Genomic DNA, 16,575 nt, shown 5'->3' with positions numbered 1-16,575 from the left:
CCCGAAAAGCCACCCTACTCCCCTGCCCTTTTTCTCCCGAATTTATCCCTATTGTTTAGCGTTTCGTGTACTGGCTTCGCGTATACCCGAGAACCCCACCCCTTGCCCGTCTCCCCACCCTTGTCAACTTAAGCCTCAGAAGTCAACAAAATAGGGAATGAGGAAAAACTGGTTGAGAAAAGAATGGCCTGCTTTCCCTAATCCCTAAGGCAGCAAGCGGAACGGCGTGGGTCGGGCTGGGGCGAGTCAACGTGTCGCGTCTGCATCTGCAAATGAATTCGTTAGAGTGAAAGACGGCCCATTGCCCTTTCGGGTTAGGAGGTAGGTGACAGCGAAAATGGCATCGGAGAACGTTAAATGCCAGTGGCAGATTTACGCCGAAGGGCATACAGAGAAGCCCGTCGACTGTCGACTGCGCGAACCGAATGCGAAATGTCATGCCAATCGAGCGAAAAGCTTGCCGAGCGAAAGGAGGAGGGAAAAGCGCATTTCGGGGTGTACGCCTCAGGCGTGATTAGAAAACCTGAGAATGTCGAAGCAAGCAGAGAGAACTGAAACGTGCCTGCAAGCTGGATGCTATGATTTTTTTTCTTTTTTTGCGATCTTGAATAAAGGATTGCTAACGTACAGCGCCTACCATTCCGAATGTTAAACGCATTGTAATACTTCTGCCAAAATAAAAACAACACTGCATACTGGACGAGTCGGCGAGTGTAACAGTAAAGTAACTACTGGTGACCATTATTTATTTATTTTTTATTTATTTACGCATGATCCTACAGCGCCGTTCGGCATTACATTAAGGTGGGGGGGGGGGGGGGGGAGGATATAGTACAAAGCAAGACACAATCACAAATGTAGCAAATATCCGAATTCCTCTTGACAATACATCACTGCACTACTGCAGTACACAATTTTTTAACGGAAAACTCGGCAAACACAGGATAGCCATTGACCCTACACACTGCTCTAAAAGAAATAATAAAATAAATAATAAAAGGAAGGAGACTCCAAGGGAAATAAAGCCCCAAGGGTTGAATGCTAAAAAGAAAGCGTCACTGAATAAAATAAAAGCCACGCAAACTGGCAAATTATTCCAGTCTTCCACCGTTTTCTAAGGAAAGAATTTTTAAAACAATTTATTTTCACATTGAAATGGTTTAACCTTATTTGCGTGGTCTCTTTGCGATACAAAGGCTGTGGGTTGAAGGTAGTTTACTTTTGTGACGCCAGTGAAATCATGAAACATATTGTGCACTGACTTAGGATTTCCAGCGCGTCGTCATAAAAACCTCAGTTGCTAGCTGCCAGCGTGTTCCTGCGACCAGCTTCTTCGCTCCGTGTTCCATTCGTTCGCCGGCTTTAATCACGCACAAACCGAACAACGACCCTAACTACCAAGGCAGGTAATAAAGAATTACATAGAAGACAGCAAATTACTTCTGAAGCGCAGCGCAATTACTCGTTCAAACCACCCTCACCCAGAAATTTTAGAGGCCCGTGTGCTGTGCAATGTCAAGTGCACGTTAAAGAACCCTAGGTGGTCGAAATTTCCGGAGCCCTCCACTACGGCGTCCCTCATAGCCTCAGTCACTTTGGGACGTTACACCCCAATAAATCAAACCAATCACCCAGTCCTTGTCTCGAATCCCACTCCGCACATACCAAGAAGCTTTGCCTAAGCACGTTAGAGATGTGCTGGCGTCTTACCACTAGACTGTGGTTTATTAAAAGCATTACTATTCAGACACTGCAGTAATTACTCCCCTAGTCACTCGCATGATGGGCGCGTCCCAGTTATTTGTGATTATTTACCCGATAAAAAAAAGTTACAGGCGTTCAATTAGACTGATGTAGAGGACATGCTACAGTATTTTCCTTTCACTCGCCAATCTATTGCAATTCTGATTCAAATCCAATCCGAAATGAACTGTCTTCCACTCACCAGTCTATTCCAATTCTGATTCCATTTCAATCCCGATTCTGCTTCTGATAATGATTGTAATCCAATTCTCCTTCCTTCTAGCACCATTGCGGCTCTATTCCAACTATGATTCTACTCCCATTCCATTTCTATCCGGAATCGCTTAATTTATTCACTTTTGCAGAGACATACATAGCATGGCCTTTTCCCACTCTCCCCCACGATTGGAGACGCGGATTTCCACATTTTCCACCTGCCGAGAGTAGCAGGTGGTGAACAAGGAAACCACCCTAAACAACACCTGCCAAGGATTGAAGGTACAGGCTTCGCACAGACACGCACAGTCTGTGCCAAAAGTAACCAGACTGCACGTGTTTCTTCTCAGTCGCATATTAAAGATATTCTGCCAGCCCTCAGGCTCTAAATCTCTGTATGGTAAGAAGAACCCCCGTTCTCACCTTCAAAGAACTTTTTGATCTTTAGGGAAGCCGTGAGGGCTCTGTTATACGAATGAGAAGCAAACCATGGGGCCTGGTTACTTTTGACAGACTACAAGCGGCTTATTCGGTCACATGACAGACGCCACCACCATAGGACACTTTTCGCCTTCATGGTCATCGCAATGAACGTTATCGCAGTTTTATCGCAATTTTATCGCATTAAACGCTCGCTGTTGGGCTATTGGGATACTGCGCTACTGGGCTGTTGCGTACACCCCGCGATAGCACGGTGGAAGTGGCAGCGGAACCGGTTTGCAACAGCCCAGAGAGGAGGCATTTCGACATCCTCCTGGCCCGGTGAGAAGGTCTCTGAGCTCACCTTTCAAATTAGCAGAGTTTGTTTCCTGACAAACAAGCACGTTCACTATGCGCCCAGTAAATACGGGCCCCGTCTATTAGATTACTCAGGTTGACTCGTCTAGCTGTCACCACGTGCATTACCCCTAAAAATCGACACCCGGGGACTAATATGAGGATGACAAAAAATATATATATATATATATATATATATATATATATATCACATTAGTGTGTCGCTTACTGAAAACTCAACAGGTCTCTTTAGTACTATTGCTTTAACGGAAACCTAACAGTTGGAAGGTCCGCCTTCTAGAATTAAATTTCCTACCAGACGCCGCTGCCGCCGTTCACTGCAGATGCGCAGCTCATCCAATTTCCGCTTCGCCGCTGCACGCGACGTCCCCCGAGTTTTGAAACTGAAAAAGCTCTCATATCATTCCCTTCACTGGTGCAGAATGTCAACGTTATCTACAACTTCCTCCAATCAGGCTCCCTTCCAGCCATTTTCACTTAAGGATGCTCAATCTGTTGCCCACCCGAAAAACGGTTACTAAGCCACAGGAACGAGATTTTGTTCGGCTGAGATGTAACATAGCGGCCCGTTCCAATACCGTCGACCGCTGAGCTGACAACGCAACCGAAAACTTTGACGTCACTGCGGCGACCCGCATCGGAGCAATGCGAAAGCAAAACGCCCACATACTATATCGACGTCTGTGACTGTTCTGACGTCCATGCGCTATATCGACGTCAATGGCTATTTTGACGTCTAAGTGTATTCACATACTATATCGACGTCCGTGGCTGTTGTGACGCCCATGTACTATATCGACGTCCATGGCTATTTTGACGTCTAAGTGTATTCACATACCATATCGACGTCCATGGCTGTTGTGACGTCCATGTACTATATCGACGTCCACGGCTATTTTGACGTCGAAGTGTATGTTATCGCGTTTATTTAATGAACTAAGTATAACTAATCAACCAAACTTTTCCCACGGCAACATTTTATCGCGCGCTATCTGTCACAAATCACACTTTCACACATTTATCTCCAGAGAACGAAGTAATCGTGCGGACAAAATTGCGGACACTATTTACTGACGCGACCAAGCCATATAATGGTCTCGCTGTAATAAACGAAGTAGACCAATAATGTACGTTTTTCACTCATTCGCCTTTGAACCGAGAATGAGTCTCTTCCCGGGAACTGTTGCAGAAACCGGCCCGAAAAACAGCGTCGCGAAACGCGGTTTCCTTCGGATGTGACGCTGTGTCAGGCCGCACCGCCAGTGAGTAAACCGAAAAGCTCCGGCGGCTTGTGTGGGTCTTTCAGAGAGCGAGTAAACACAGTCGTCACGGGAGGGCGCTTCCTGTCCGGCTTCATACACGAAGAGCAGCCTCCCCCCCCCAATCCCCAGCGACACAAGCCCGGCGGTGCTTTGTTTACACTGAGTCCCGTTGTTTGCACGGCCTATATAGCGCGTGTGCTCTAGTGTGTGCAGTAGTGTGTTCTAGTGTGTCGACCCAATGAACGCGCTGCGGAAGGACTGCTTCGGTTCCCGCTCAGGGCAGGTTGCTCTCCAACGCTCTTTCTTTTTTTTCCTTTCTTTCTTCCTTTCTTTCTCTCTTTCTTTCTTTCTTTCTTTCTTTCTTTCTTTCTTTCTTTCTTTCGTTCTTTCTTTCTTTCTTATTCTTCGTTTTTTTCTTTCTTTCTTTCTTTTATTGCGAAAGCAATACTACTTGCACTTTCACGCCGTTGCCGTGCCGCGGCCGGTGACCACCATCGACCTTCATTTCACCTTGATTGCATTGGATTGGATTAGATTAGATTGGACTGGATTAGATTACATTAGATTAGATTACATTGGATCGGATAGGAGTGGATTGGATTGGAGTGGATTGCATTGAATTTAATTGGGGCTGATTTGATTTGATTGGATTAGATTACAATAGATTAGATTACAATACATTAGATTAGATTACATTAGATTAGAGTGGAGTAGATTGGAATGGATTGGATTGCATGGGATTGGATTGTGTAACCGATGCATCACCACAAGTCTAACCACAAGCACCACCACCAGCTACACTACCAGCTGTACCATGGCATAGGTACGGATATTGCTTTCGCAATTACCGGGCTTAACCAAGCTAAGCCACAGCGAATTTTTTCTTTCCTTCTTTCTTTCTTTCTTTCTTCCTTTCTTTCTTCACTCTCTCTTCCCTTCCTTCTCTCTTTCTTTTTTTTCTTTATTTCTTTCTTTCTTTCCTTCCTTCTTTCTTTTGTTTCCCACTTTCCTCGCTTCTCTTTTTTCCTCCTTGTTTCGCGCCGCGTTATTTTGTGAAGTATACGTCCGGCTTTCATTTATAACCACCGCATGAGGACGGGCATATAGGGCCCAGCGATCAGTCGCTCATATGACGTCAAGTTATGTAGCACTGCTGGATTGCTGTTTATCATTGCTAAGCACGAAATAAAGTGCGACAGTGCAGTTTTTTGCAGGTAGACACCGCTGCCACGTATACCTAAAGCGCGACTGAGGTTTCCACTGAGCCAGGGGGCCAGTTATGCGCGCCTTCAACTTTTTTCACAGTAAATGTCATTTGCCCAACGTACGCCTGCTTCCCTCTGCTTCAGTGCCGCGTTTCTGCGGCAGTGTTGCTAACGGTCGCTAACGCTGTCCATGCCAACGCGTGCAGCGCACATCTTACTTTCACAACCACCACGTAGCTCAAAGCGCGAATATAAATTTGGCAGCAGTATTAGAGGTCGAAGAAGACGATTTGCAGTGCACAACGCCAGCAACATATACCAGCCAGCTTGGGTGATCCGTTGCTGAATTCCGTGGAATTTCAACATTTAAAGTTCCCATGCAATGTCCGATCTTGCAAGCGAAGGCTGTGTAAAGTGTCCATGATGCTTTTGCGATGCAGAATCCCCCACCTCAACTTGTACTTACGCAGATGCGGGTTCGCTACGACAAAGCTTTGTAACACATGCGGAGAAGTTGAAACAATAGACCGTTTTCTCCTCTCTTACCGGCGGTTCGCATTTCGGAGAAAACAGTATTTGGAGGTCCCTTTTTCGAGGTCAGGACTCCCTTTGTCCCTACCAGTTATGCTCTCGTTTGGTGCGAGCGCCACGGGATTCTCGTTAAGCACTATTTGCGGCTACCTTCATGATTACATCATTGCAACTGGTCGCTTACCCTGTTAAATCCATATAAAATTCCACCGAATGTCCAAAAAGCGTATTTTCTTTTATTCCTGAAATATCTAATTTGTTTATTTATTCAAGATTTTTAACAATTCATACACATTTTCTAATTTCAAACATTCTACTATTTTACTTAGCTTTCTCCCCCCCCCCCCCCCGTTTTTTTTTCCTTGGCATTCACCGCCGTACCTTGGCCAATCCCCTCGCGTGGGTATGTGCCATTTTCATATGGTGAAGAAGAAGAAGAAGAAGCTCCAGGTGTTGGTGGTGAAAAACAATTATAGTGCAATAAATATTTACAGATAGGTGATTGGGGTAGGCCCTATTGGCCCTTTCCCCTAACAATACTAGGTGGAGCCCCTATTCCGGGGCCCCATTGGCAAGCAACGCCGCCCGCGTCCGGTGAACCAAGGCCTTTTGGGTCTTTAGGTCCTGACAGCCGAGCAGGGCCGCCTCCCAGTCCTCTCTGGTGGGGTTGGGGGGGATAGATGGGTTTGACTGACACGCCCAAACCATGTGGAAGGTGTCAGCCACCTCCCCACAGAACTGGCACGTGCCATCAAAGGATGCGTTGAAATGTTTAAGTACCACCGGGCACAGTACAGTGTTAGTAAGAATTTTGATGAGGAGGCGCTCGTCAGCGCGATCCAGTCCCTTACAAGGGGCCGGGTAGCGCCGGTGCTCCTCCTTGTAGTAATAGGTGATGTGTTTGAATGTAAGGGCCAGATTGTCTGATTGGGAGTAAGCGTCCAAGGACAGGGCGATAGCCCGGGGAGAGAGAAGCTCCAGAGTGTGTTACAGTTTAACGCAAAGCATGTTCGGCTGTGGCAGTAGTCTAGGGCTCACGCGGAGCGCCCTGCGAAGCTGATGAGTTCGCGCCGCCACGGGTTCGCATCCCAGTCGTGGTTATTTATTCGATTTCAGTTTCATTTATTACTATCTCTTGGCCCAAACCCACATACGCTGTCAGCATACAAACATCCCAAGATCTGGCTAGGGATTGACTCATCGGAATAGTGTTCTCGCAATAAAAGAACACACAAAAGAAACTCCCCCTAGAATAACTGCATAGCAACACGCCAAAATTCCAGAAAAGGAACTCGCCAGACCCGCCACGGAGGCTCAGTGGTTAGCGCGCTCGGCTGCCGAGCCGGAGTACCCGGGGTCGAACCCGACCGCGGCGGACGCGTTTCCATGGAGGCGGAACGCAAAAGCCGCCCGTGTGCTGTGCGATGTCAGTGCACGTTAAAGATCCACAGGTGGTCGAAATTATTTGGGAGGCCTACACTACGGCACCTCTTTCTTCTTTCACTCCCATCTTCCTCCGTTTCCTTACGGCGCGGTACAGGTGTCCGCCGAGATATGTGAGACAAATACTGCGCCATTTCATTTCCTCAAACACCAACTCGCCAGAGAGAGGAATTTAGCCCAATCAAACGGTCCGGGGCTTTTAATCAATCAAACGGCTTTTAGGCACCACAGGAACGAACGCTTTGTTGACCTAAAGTGCGGTGAGGCGAAAGCCTTAAGCGCGGTGTTGCTACTTGTGTCACTGATGTGTGGTTAAGATGTTAAGCTTCGCCTCTAAGAGTGGAACACGACAGCGTCTTGCAACGCTGCCAGGGAGTCCTCAGAACGCCATCGCCCGGTCGGTTCTATGCCTTGCTCAACGGTAAATTGGTTTTCGAGGAAAATAAATTTATATGTCTCGCAAATCTCGGTGGACACCTGAACCTCACCGTAAGGGAAGGGTGGAAGATGGGTGTGAACGAAGACACCGTATCCACTAGAAACAACTGCTTACAGCGATGAGGCATTAAAGTTTTCCGCCGTAAAAAAAAAAAAAAATCTCTGCCTCTCCCGTAACCGAGAGTAGAGTAAGCATGACATTTACGGGCATAACACGAAGCGTACGCGGACACGACAAGACGCAGGCCTGACAAGAATGTATATGCAGCGCGTTCGAAACTGTCTAAAGTGCGTAGAGGCGAAAGCGTTTTCGGCACCACTGGTGACCGTCATCACTGGTTTACGTCACACATAATTGATGACGAAGTAATGACAAATTGCTAATTAGTGACTAATTACCGATTAATGACTAAATACTAATTAACTGCTAATAAATTACGCTTAAGCTTCGCATTTAGGAGTGGAACGCGACAGCGTGTTGTAGCGCTGCCAGGCAGTCCACGGAACGCCACCACCCGTTCGGCGCGATGCCTTGCCCTTTGAACCCGACGCTTTGTGAGGAAAGGAAATTACGCAGTAATTCTCTGCAATCTCGGTGGACACACGAACCGCACCGTACAGGAAGGGAGGAACGCCACCACCCGTTCGGCGCGATGCCTTGCCCATTGAACGCAACGCCTTGTGAGGAAAGTAAATGGCAGTAATTCTCTGCAATCTCGGTGGACACACGAACCGCACCGTACAGGAAGGGAGGAACGCCACCACCCGTTCGGCGCGATGCCTTGCCCTTTGAACGCAACGCTTTGTGAGGAAAGGAAATGGCAGTAATTATCTCTCATCTCGGCGGACACCCGAACCGCACCGTACAGGAAGGGAGGAATGCCACCACCCGTTCGGCGCGATGCCTTGCCCTTTGAACGCAACGCTTTGTGAGGAAAGGAAATGGCAGTAATTCTGTCATCTCGGTGGATACCCGAACCGCACCGTACAGGAAGGGAGGAACGCCACCACCCTTTCGGCGCGATGCCTTGCCCTTTGAACGCAACACTTTGTGACGAAAGGAAATGGCAGTAATTATCTCTCATCTCGGTGGACACCCGAACCACACCGTAAAAGAAGGGAGGAACGCCGCGGTGGCTCAGTGGTAAGGCGCTCGTCTACCGAGCCGGAGTACCCGGGTTCGAACCCGACCGCGGCGGCCGCGTTTCGATGGAGGCGAAACGCAAGAGGCGCCCGTGTGCTGTGCGATGTCAGTGCACGTTAAGGATCCCCAGGTGGTCGAAAACGGCACCTCTTTCTCTCTTTCTTCTTTCACTCCCACCTTCCTCCCTTCCCTTACGGCGCGGTTCAGGTGTCCGCCGAGATATGTGAGACAGTTACCGTATTTTCCGGTGTATAAGACGCGGCTTTTTTTCAAAAATCTTGCTGGTGCGTCCTATACAAGGGTGCGTCTTATATGCGAATTGTTCGCCTTTTTTTTTGCGAGTACAGAAATTACTCAGGTTCATGTTCAAGCTTTTTTCACCGCAAAAATATCGCTACCAATAACGCGGTTGTAAACGGCTATAATACGGGGACCGCCATGCGCAACTTCTTTAGGTGAACTTTATTATGAAACAGCGGGGATGATGACTTGCGGGATCATAAACACACGGCTGTTTCGGAGGCCCCAAACAAAAGTAATGTGAAATGCTAAAAGATGGCGACAATCGCGCTTTTCGCCATTGTCAAGACAAGCCAAGACAAACCGGCATTTTTTTTAGCCTCCCTTTGCAACTTTGTTTGCTCTGTACGTAGTACGCGCGTTGTGCAAAGAGAATGTTTCAGCTGCATTGCCTCCAGACACGGGCAAAATTTTTGATAGCGCATGGGAAGATGAAGACTTCGAAGGTTTTAAGTAAAAATAAAATGTTCTTATGGACATAAGGAGAGTTCTTTCGTATTTTTTTTTTTTGCTAAGACGTGGGCGGGTATGGCATGAGTGTTGTCTTATCGATCACTCAGCGTTGCTTAAGAACTCACAGGTACGGTGCATTTCACGATGGTCCCACAAGCATGTTTAATTAAGCCTCACTAGCCTGACTGGGTAAATTGGGGTGCGTCTTATACACGGGTGCGTCTTATATACCAACTTTTTCAATGACAGCCTGCATATATGGCAGGTGCGTCTTATACAAGGGTGCGTCTTATACACCGGAAAATACGGTACTGCGCCATTTCCTTTCCTCAAAAACCAATTTACAATTTACAATTTTACGCCCCCCCCCCCCCCCCTCCCTCCCCGTTCGGCGCGAAGCTACCGGCGCTTGTATGCCGGTCCTATAGACCTTTCCAAAAAAGGCTCCCTGGGCGCTGCCATATTGTTCCCTGGACTGCAGTGGGCACCTCCCGCTAGCACGGTGGAAGCGGCGAAACGCCTCCTCTCTGGACTGCTCGTTAAATCTCGTACGGTGCCCGGATGAGTGGAATTCAGTGCCCGGATGTTGGCTCTCGGTCTCGGCGTGACGTCACCACACTGCCGACAACGGGGGCTAAAAGCATTTCATGCTTAATATGGCTGTGGTTTAGCTGTGGTTAAACCTGGAATGACGCGATAGCTACAGCTGGCCGAGTGGAACTCCCTCAGTCGAACTGTAAAGTCGGTCCTTCGCCGCTGTGTTTTGCTGGGCGTTCCTTCTTCATCATCCTCCCTGGACGTGGATTCACATTTACTGTGCAATTTCCTTTCCTCAAATTCATTTTCTTCATTACGGCCCCTCTTTCTGTTTCCTCTTTCACTCTCACTTCCTCCCATCCTCAAGAACTCCCACTTCCTTCCTGTACGGTGCTTTTCGGGTGTCCGCCGCGATGACAGAGAATTATTGCACCATTAATTAGCGAGCTACAGGCCATGACTGCCTCTATATACACGTACCCCCACCGGGCGGCTAGATGACGTCATACCAGATAGCGCACCGACCACCCTCCCAGAATACGACGGAGCTCCCAACGCGGAGCTCGACGCACCCATCACGGAGGCGGAGGTCAGGGCAGAAATATTGGGACTAAAAACGAAATCGGCCCCGGGCGCAGACGGGATAACTAACAAAATTTTAAGAAACCTGGACGACGACTCCATCAGTGCTATGACGGAGTACATGCAAGAAATTTGGACTAAAGCCCACCTGCCTCGACAGTGGAAGTCGGCAAAGGTAATTCTAATTCCAAAGCCGGGTAAACCCCCGAAACTAAGACTTATTTCCCTGACCTCACGCATGGGGAAATTGATGGAGCGCGTAGTCCAGACCAGACTGACGCGCGCTTTATGAAGCAAAACGATCTGTGCCCGCACGAGATAGTCGGCTTCCGACCGGGCTTGTGCACGCAGGACGTTATGCTCCGACTGAAACACCACATAATCGACTCGCGTTCTCGAGACGCTAAAGTAATACATATCCAGCACCGCCGCCGCGGTGGCTCAGCGGTTATGGTGCTCGGCTGCTGACCCAAAAGACGCGGGTTCGATCCCGGCCGCGGCGGCTGGAATTTCTTTGGAGGAGAAATTCTAGAGGCCCATGTACTGTGCGATGTCAGTGCACGTTAAAGAACCCCAGGTGGTCGAAATTTCCGGAGCCCTCCACTACGGCGTCTCTCATAGCCTGAGTCGCTTTGGGACGTTAAACCCCATAAACCAAACCAAACATATCCAGCACCGCTACTCGTTTACTAGCTTACTATGCTTCTGACAACCGCGGCGCCTCATAAACCCTCATGTGGACGCCAGCGCATGCTGCCTCCCTGGCAACGAGGAGGCTCATTCCCTAGCCCGAGGTCTCAGATCCTGGGCAGGAGGAGTCGAGCCCCCTCTACGGGCCTCGGAGCGCCTGCTCTCCTTCCGTGATATTCTCACGTACTACCGAGACAAACGAAGGGAATACGCACCCGCAGCTCCATCCCTCACCATAGCGCAGGCTGCACATTGGCGGCAACTACAAAGCCGGACTGCTCCATACCCAATACTGCTGCATGCCCGATACCCAGACCACTTCCCGTCATCATGCAAGCTTTGCGGCAAACCAGGAGACTCCTTACACACCCTCCTCAAATGCCACACCTTCCCTCTTCCCCAACCGTGGCGGAGTCTTACTGCAGTATCTTCTGACTAGCTCGTCCGCTCAAGACCAGCGCCGGATCATCTCCAGCGCTCACCGAAGGATTGCGCTCCAGGGGCTATATTTCGCGTTGTAAGGGCGCCTCCTCACACTGAGGGGGCATCCAAGTGCCATTTAGGGGGCTTCGCCCCGCCGATTTACATCATTGGCAATAAACATTTTCACCACCACCACCATGACCGACGCTGTCGACCGTTCATGAATCTTCTCAAGACAGCGCGTAGACCACTCTGAATGGAAATTCTCGCTGCATGTAGGGCTTCACTTCCTGTCGTCATGCTGCTGCTATATACTGCAAAGAGAATGCTCGCGTTTCCACATCGGGTATTTAGCGCACCTTCCAGAGAACCCAGAAGGCAGCATTCCTTCGCTGGAAAGGTTTACGTAAGATGGCAGCGACACAGAATAAGAAATTTGCATAAACAACGCAACAAATGTGGCGATGCACGCAGATAATTGGGCGAACGCGCAAACTAAGCAGTCTTTATTTTCGCCTTTGGTTAGGACAATTCAAAAACTGTCCCCGGGGGTATTTTCGGCATGTAATGCGAAGGCAAGATAACCGCTGGTACTTAAGGGTAACGGAGTGGATTCCAAGAGAAGACAAACGTACCAGGGGACGGCAGAAAGTTAGGCGGGCGGATAAGATTAAGAAGTTTGCGGGGATACAGTCGCCGCAACTGGCGAAGGACAGGGTTAGTTGGAGAGACATGGGAGAGGCCTTTGCCCTGCAGTGGGCGTAGTCAGGCTGATGATGATGATGATGACATGATGCTGTGGAGAGTCACAAGCGTAAAAAGAAAAGACTAAAGGAGTGAAGTTAACCGGTAGAAACAGTCAGGCCAGGCCGTGCAGCGGTGCACCGACAGCTGTGAGGGCGGCTGCGAGGGCAGGCATCACAGCGACAGCCCCCGGCGCCGAACCGCTATGTGGCACCTCGAGCGCGTCACTATCAGGTTCCGTGGGCGGCGCCTTCGTCGTCGTTCTCGTGCTCGCGTCTCTGCCAGGCTTCTCACCGGTGACCCCGCAGAGGCCCGTGGTCCCGACGCACTCCGTTCCTTCCGAGTAGAGAGAGCAGGGCGGCCCGGACCGGTACAACTCCTGGTCAGCCACGTTGCCGGCCGGCGCGTAGTTGCAAACATACGCTTGTAATTCTACATCGAGGTCCACTCTCTTAGGTGAATGTACATAGAATAGCCCGTAGCTGCAGCCGACGGCGTAGGAGCGTGCCCAGGCGATCTGGGTGAAATTTGTGGTTCCCTCCACCGCGTCGTACATATTCACTTTGGCCGAGGAGTACAGGATGTTCTCGTCAAACCAGTACCGAACAACGAAGTGCCACGTGACCCGGAATTGGGGGTTCGGGCGCTGACTGAACAAGTTCTGACCCACCTCGGAAAAATTCACCGTTTTGCGTTGCTCGGGCTGGTCGTGAGCCACGACGCCTGGCTCAGTGGCGCTGCGTCGTACCAGCGCCTCGGCCACCTCGGCCAGCTCGTCCTCCCAGCGCATTTCGAGCATGTTGGCCGCCGCCGGAAAGTCGGCCAGATGTCCCGAAGCCAGGTGGCTGCGGTAGCGGTTGTGCTGCCAGACGATTTCCTCCTTCCAGTCTTCTGTTTCGACTTTATGGACCTGGCACAATGTGTAGCACTGTCCGGAGTACATCGTGTGGCCTGGCATACTTTTGTACGGATCTCGGCACGTCGTCTTCTGGGCGGTGCCCAGAGGCAGCAGCGGGAGGACCAGCAGGGACAGTCTTCTTCTTCTTCTTCTTCTTCTTCTTCTTCACCTGTTTACAGCCGTGCGTGTTCCACCCTTCATCTTCTTCTACTCGCGCTGCTGGGGCACGAGCTGGGGGCTAGGAGCGCGAGAGGCGCACAGACAAAAAAAAAAACAAAAACTACAGAGACTGTTTGCCACAATGTTCCTTGTTCTGATCCAATACAAACACGCACAGAAACCCAACGCCAATTACATAGGGCCTTGCACAACTTTACAGGAACGACAAAACAACTAGCGCACACGCTCAGGGATCGCTACCTGTGCACCACTAAGGACCCCCGGCAGGCGGCGTACTCGTATGCAGGCGAAGAGAACACGGAGCTGGACAAGCCGTTCCAGCTCCACGACCTCCGGGCGGCCTTGAGCAAAATGAAGCGGGGCACTGCACCCGGGCGCGACAAGGTTACGGTCAAGCTCTTGGCCAACCTTCCCGACGCAGCCTACGCCGCGCTCCTCAAATACATCAATAGCATTTGGGACGGAGAGACTCCTTTCCCTCTCGATTGGAAATCGGCTCTCGTGACCTTTATTCCGAAAGCCGGCAAACCTATTGATGTGGAGAACCTTCGCCCCATCTCCCTCACGTCTTGTGTCGGCAAGCTGATGGAGACGATGGTGCGCGACAGACTCTCCGATTTTCTCGAAACACAGCACACTTTCGCGGACACCATGTTCGGTTTTCGCCCTCACAAGTCTGCACAGGATATACTTCTGCAGCTTCACCACGACATCTTAGATCCTGTCGAATGTCCCCACAACGACAAGGTGGTCCTGGCCTTGGATCTTAAAGGCGCATTCGACAACGTCAAACACGAAGTAATCCTGGACCACCTCAGTAACACCAACTGTGGCCACAAAACATTCAACTACATAAAACAATTTCTTACAGACCGTCAAGCCTACATACGCATACAAGATGCGGAACACGGGCCATACACCATCGGCTCGAGGGGAACACCTCAAGGCGCGGTCCTGTCTCCCCTCCTCTTCAATTTGGCAATGCTTCATCTTCCCTCCAAATTGTCCTCTTTGCCCGGGATACATCACGCTCTTTATGCGGATGACATTACAATCTGGGCCACGCAAGGTAACCTGGGCCACATGGAATCCTGCCTGCAAGCAGCGGCGACCCTAGTCGACGACTACGCGGCCTACTGCGGACTCCAGTGCGCCCCGTCTAAATCAGAATTTGTGCACATACGTCCCTCCCCTCGGGACACAACTCCGCTTTGCATCAGTCTCCCCTCGGGACCGATCCGGGAGTCCAAGGAGATCCGCGTCCTTGGTCTCTTCATACACCACCAACGCAGAGTCGACACCACCCTAGCCAAACTTCGCACGGTGGGAGACCAGGTGGGCCGCATGGTCCGCCGGGTCTCCAACAAGCGGGGCGGATTACGAAGCAAGGATGCACTGCGGCTTGCCCATGCTTTCGTAACGAGTAGAATCCTCTACTCAACCCCCTACTTGCACCTGCGCAAACATGATGATGACCAACTGGAGGTCATCCACCGGAAAGTCATCAAGCGGGCTCTCGACCTCCCGGTCACCACGTCCAACCAGCGACTTCTGGCCTTAGGCGTGGTGAACACATTTCGGGAGCTTCGAGAGGCCCACTTAGTCAACCAATACACGCGTCTTGCACAGACCACGTCCGGTCGCCGCCTCTTGGACCGGCTACACATCAAACATGACTACCATATTGAGGAAAGGGAGAGAGTGCCAGCACCCTGGAGACGCGCCCTCCTGGTCCGACCCCTTCCCCGCAACATGTCCAGAGAAGACCATAGCGGTCGTCGCCAGGCGCGCGCGGAAGCGTTGGCGCGATACTATGGTAACCAACAACATGTGTATTACGTGGACGTTGCCGGCCCACACCACGGGGTGTGGTACACGGCCGCAGTCGTACACAACACAAACACAGTCAACGGGCTCACTTTCAAAGCCTACAGCGCAACACACGCGGAGGAGATTGCCATTGCTCTTGCTCTCACTACTCCCAAGTCGAAACACATCATCACCGACTCGCGAGGGGCCTGTCGGAACTACGAGTTGGGCTGGGCTCCCCCGCTTGCCTGGCGCATACTGGAATATAGCTGTCGATCTGAAGATCCAACTCCACGCAACCTGATTTGGGCCCCCGGTCACCAGGGACTCCAGGGAAACGAACAGGCCGATCAGGCCGCCCGCGCACTCTCTCCCCGGGCTATCTCCCTGTCCTTGGAAGGGTACTCCCAATCAGACAATCTGGCCATTACATTCAAACAAATCACCGATTACTACAAGGAGGAGCACCGGCGCTACCCGGCCCCTTGTAAGGGTCTGGATCGCGCTGACGAGCGCCTCCTCATCAAAATTCTTACCAACACTGTACTGTGCCCGGCGGTGCTTAAACATTTCAATCCATCCTTTGATGGCGCGTGCCAGTTCTGTGGGGAGGTGGCTGACACCTTCCACATGGTTTGGGTGTGTCAGTCAAACCCATCTATCCCCCCCAACCCCAACCCCACCAGAGAGGACTGGGAGGCGGCCCTGCTCGGCTGTCAGGACCTAAAGACCCAAAAGGCCTTGGTTCACCGGACGCGGGCGGCGTTGCTTGCCAATGGGGCCCCGGAATAGGGGCTCCACCTAGTATTGTTAGGGGAAAGGGCCAATAGGGCCTACCCCAATCACCTCTCTGTAAATATTTATTGCATTATAAATGTTTTTCACCACCACCACCTTGTTCTGGGCGTAGGCCCAGAAAGCACTAAAAGTGCTTCACTACACGACCAACTTCGGGCTGTCCAGGAGGCCCGCGAGGCGGCGGAGAGCTTCGGGCTCTCTGTGCCGACGTGGGAGCTGCCCTCTACACCGGGCGCCTAGCCGAGTGTCCTTCACTGTGGGAAACAAAGTTTCACCACCACCACCGTTTACCACAGTCGAATCGGAGTGAAAGCCCTGATTTGTGCTGCGTAGAAGACGACGACGAGCAGGCAGCGTCGTAAGCGCCTTTGGAAATTTCCT

At 50.8% G+C, this 16,575-nt stretch overlaps 2 protein-coding genes across 6 annotated transcripts in view; both read right to left on the bottom strand.

Moving 5' to 3' along the window:
• Positions 1-16,575, bottom strand: part of dop (microtubule-associated serine/threonine (MAST) protein kinase dop) — a 384,316-nt gene that overhangs the window by 97,891 nt on the left and 269,850 nt on the right. The window lies entirely within an intron of this gene.
• On the bottom strand, positions 11,345-14,502 carry LOC149366613 (venom allergen 5-like). Its single transcript, XM_089563811.1, has one exon. The coding sequence runs from the start codon at positions 13,465-13,467 to the stop codon at positions 12,625-12,627; it is 843 nt and encodes a 280-aa protein (XP_089419937.1). The 5' UTR covers positions 13,468-14,502; the 3' UTR covers positions 11,345-12,624.

This window comes from Amblyomma mixtum, chromosome 1 (assembly GCF_055824585.1).
Source record: "Amblyomma mixtum isolate Tamu chromosome 1, ASM5582458v1, whole genome shotgun sequence".
In the NCBI taxonomy this organism is placed as follows: Eukaryota; Metazoa; Arthropoda; class Arachnida; order Ixodida; family Ixodidae; genus Amblyomma; species Amblyomma mixtum.
This window is presented reverse-complemented; position numbering and strand designations above follow the sequence as displayed.

Excerpts from the sequence above, each read along its gene's own strand:
- LOC149366613 (XM_089563811.1), bottom strand. The coding sequence starts at position 13,467 with ATGCCAGGCCACACGATGTACTCCGGACAGTGCTACACATTGTGCCAG.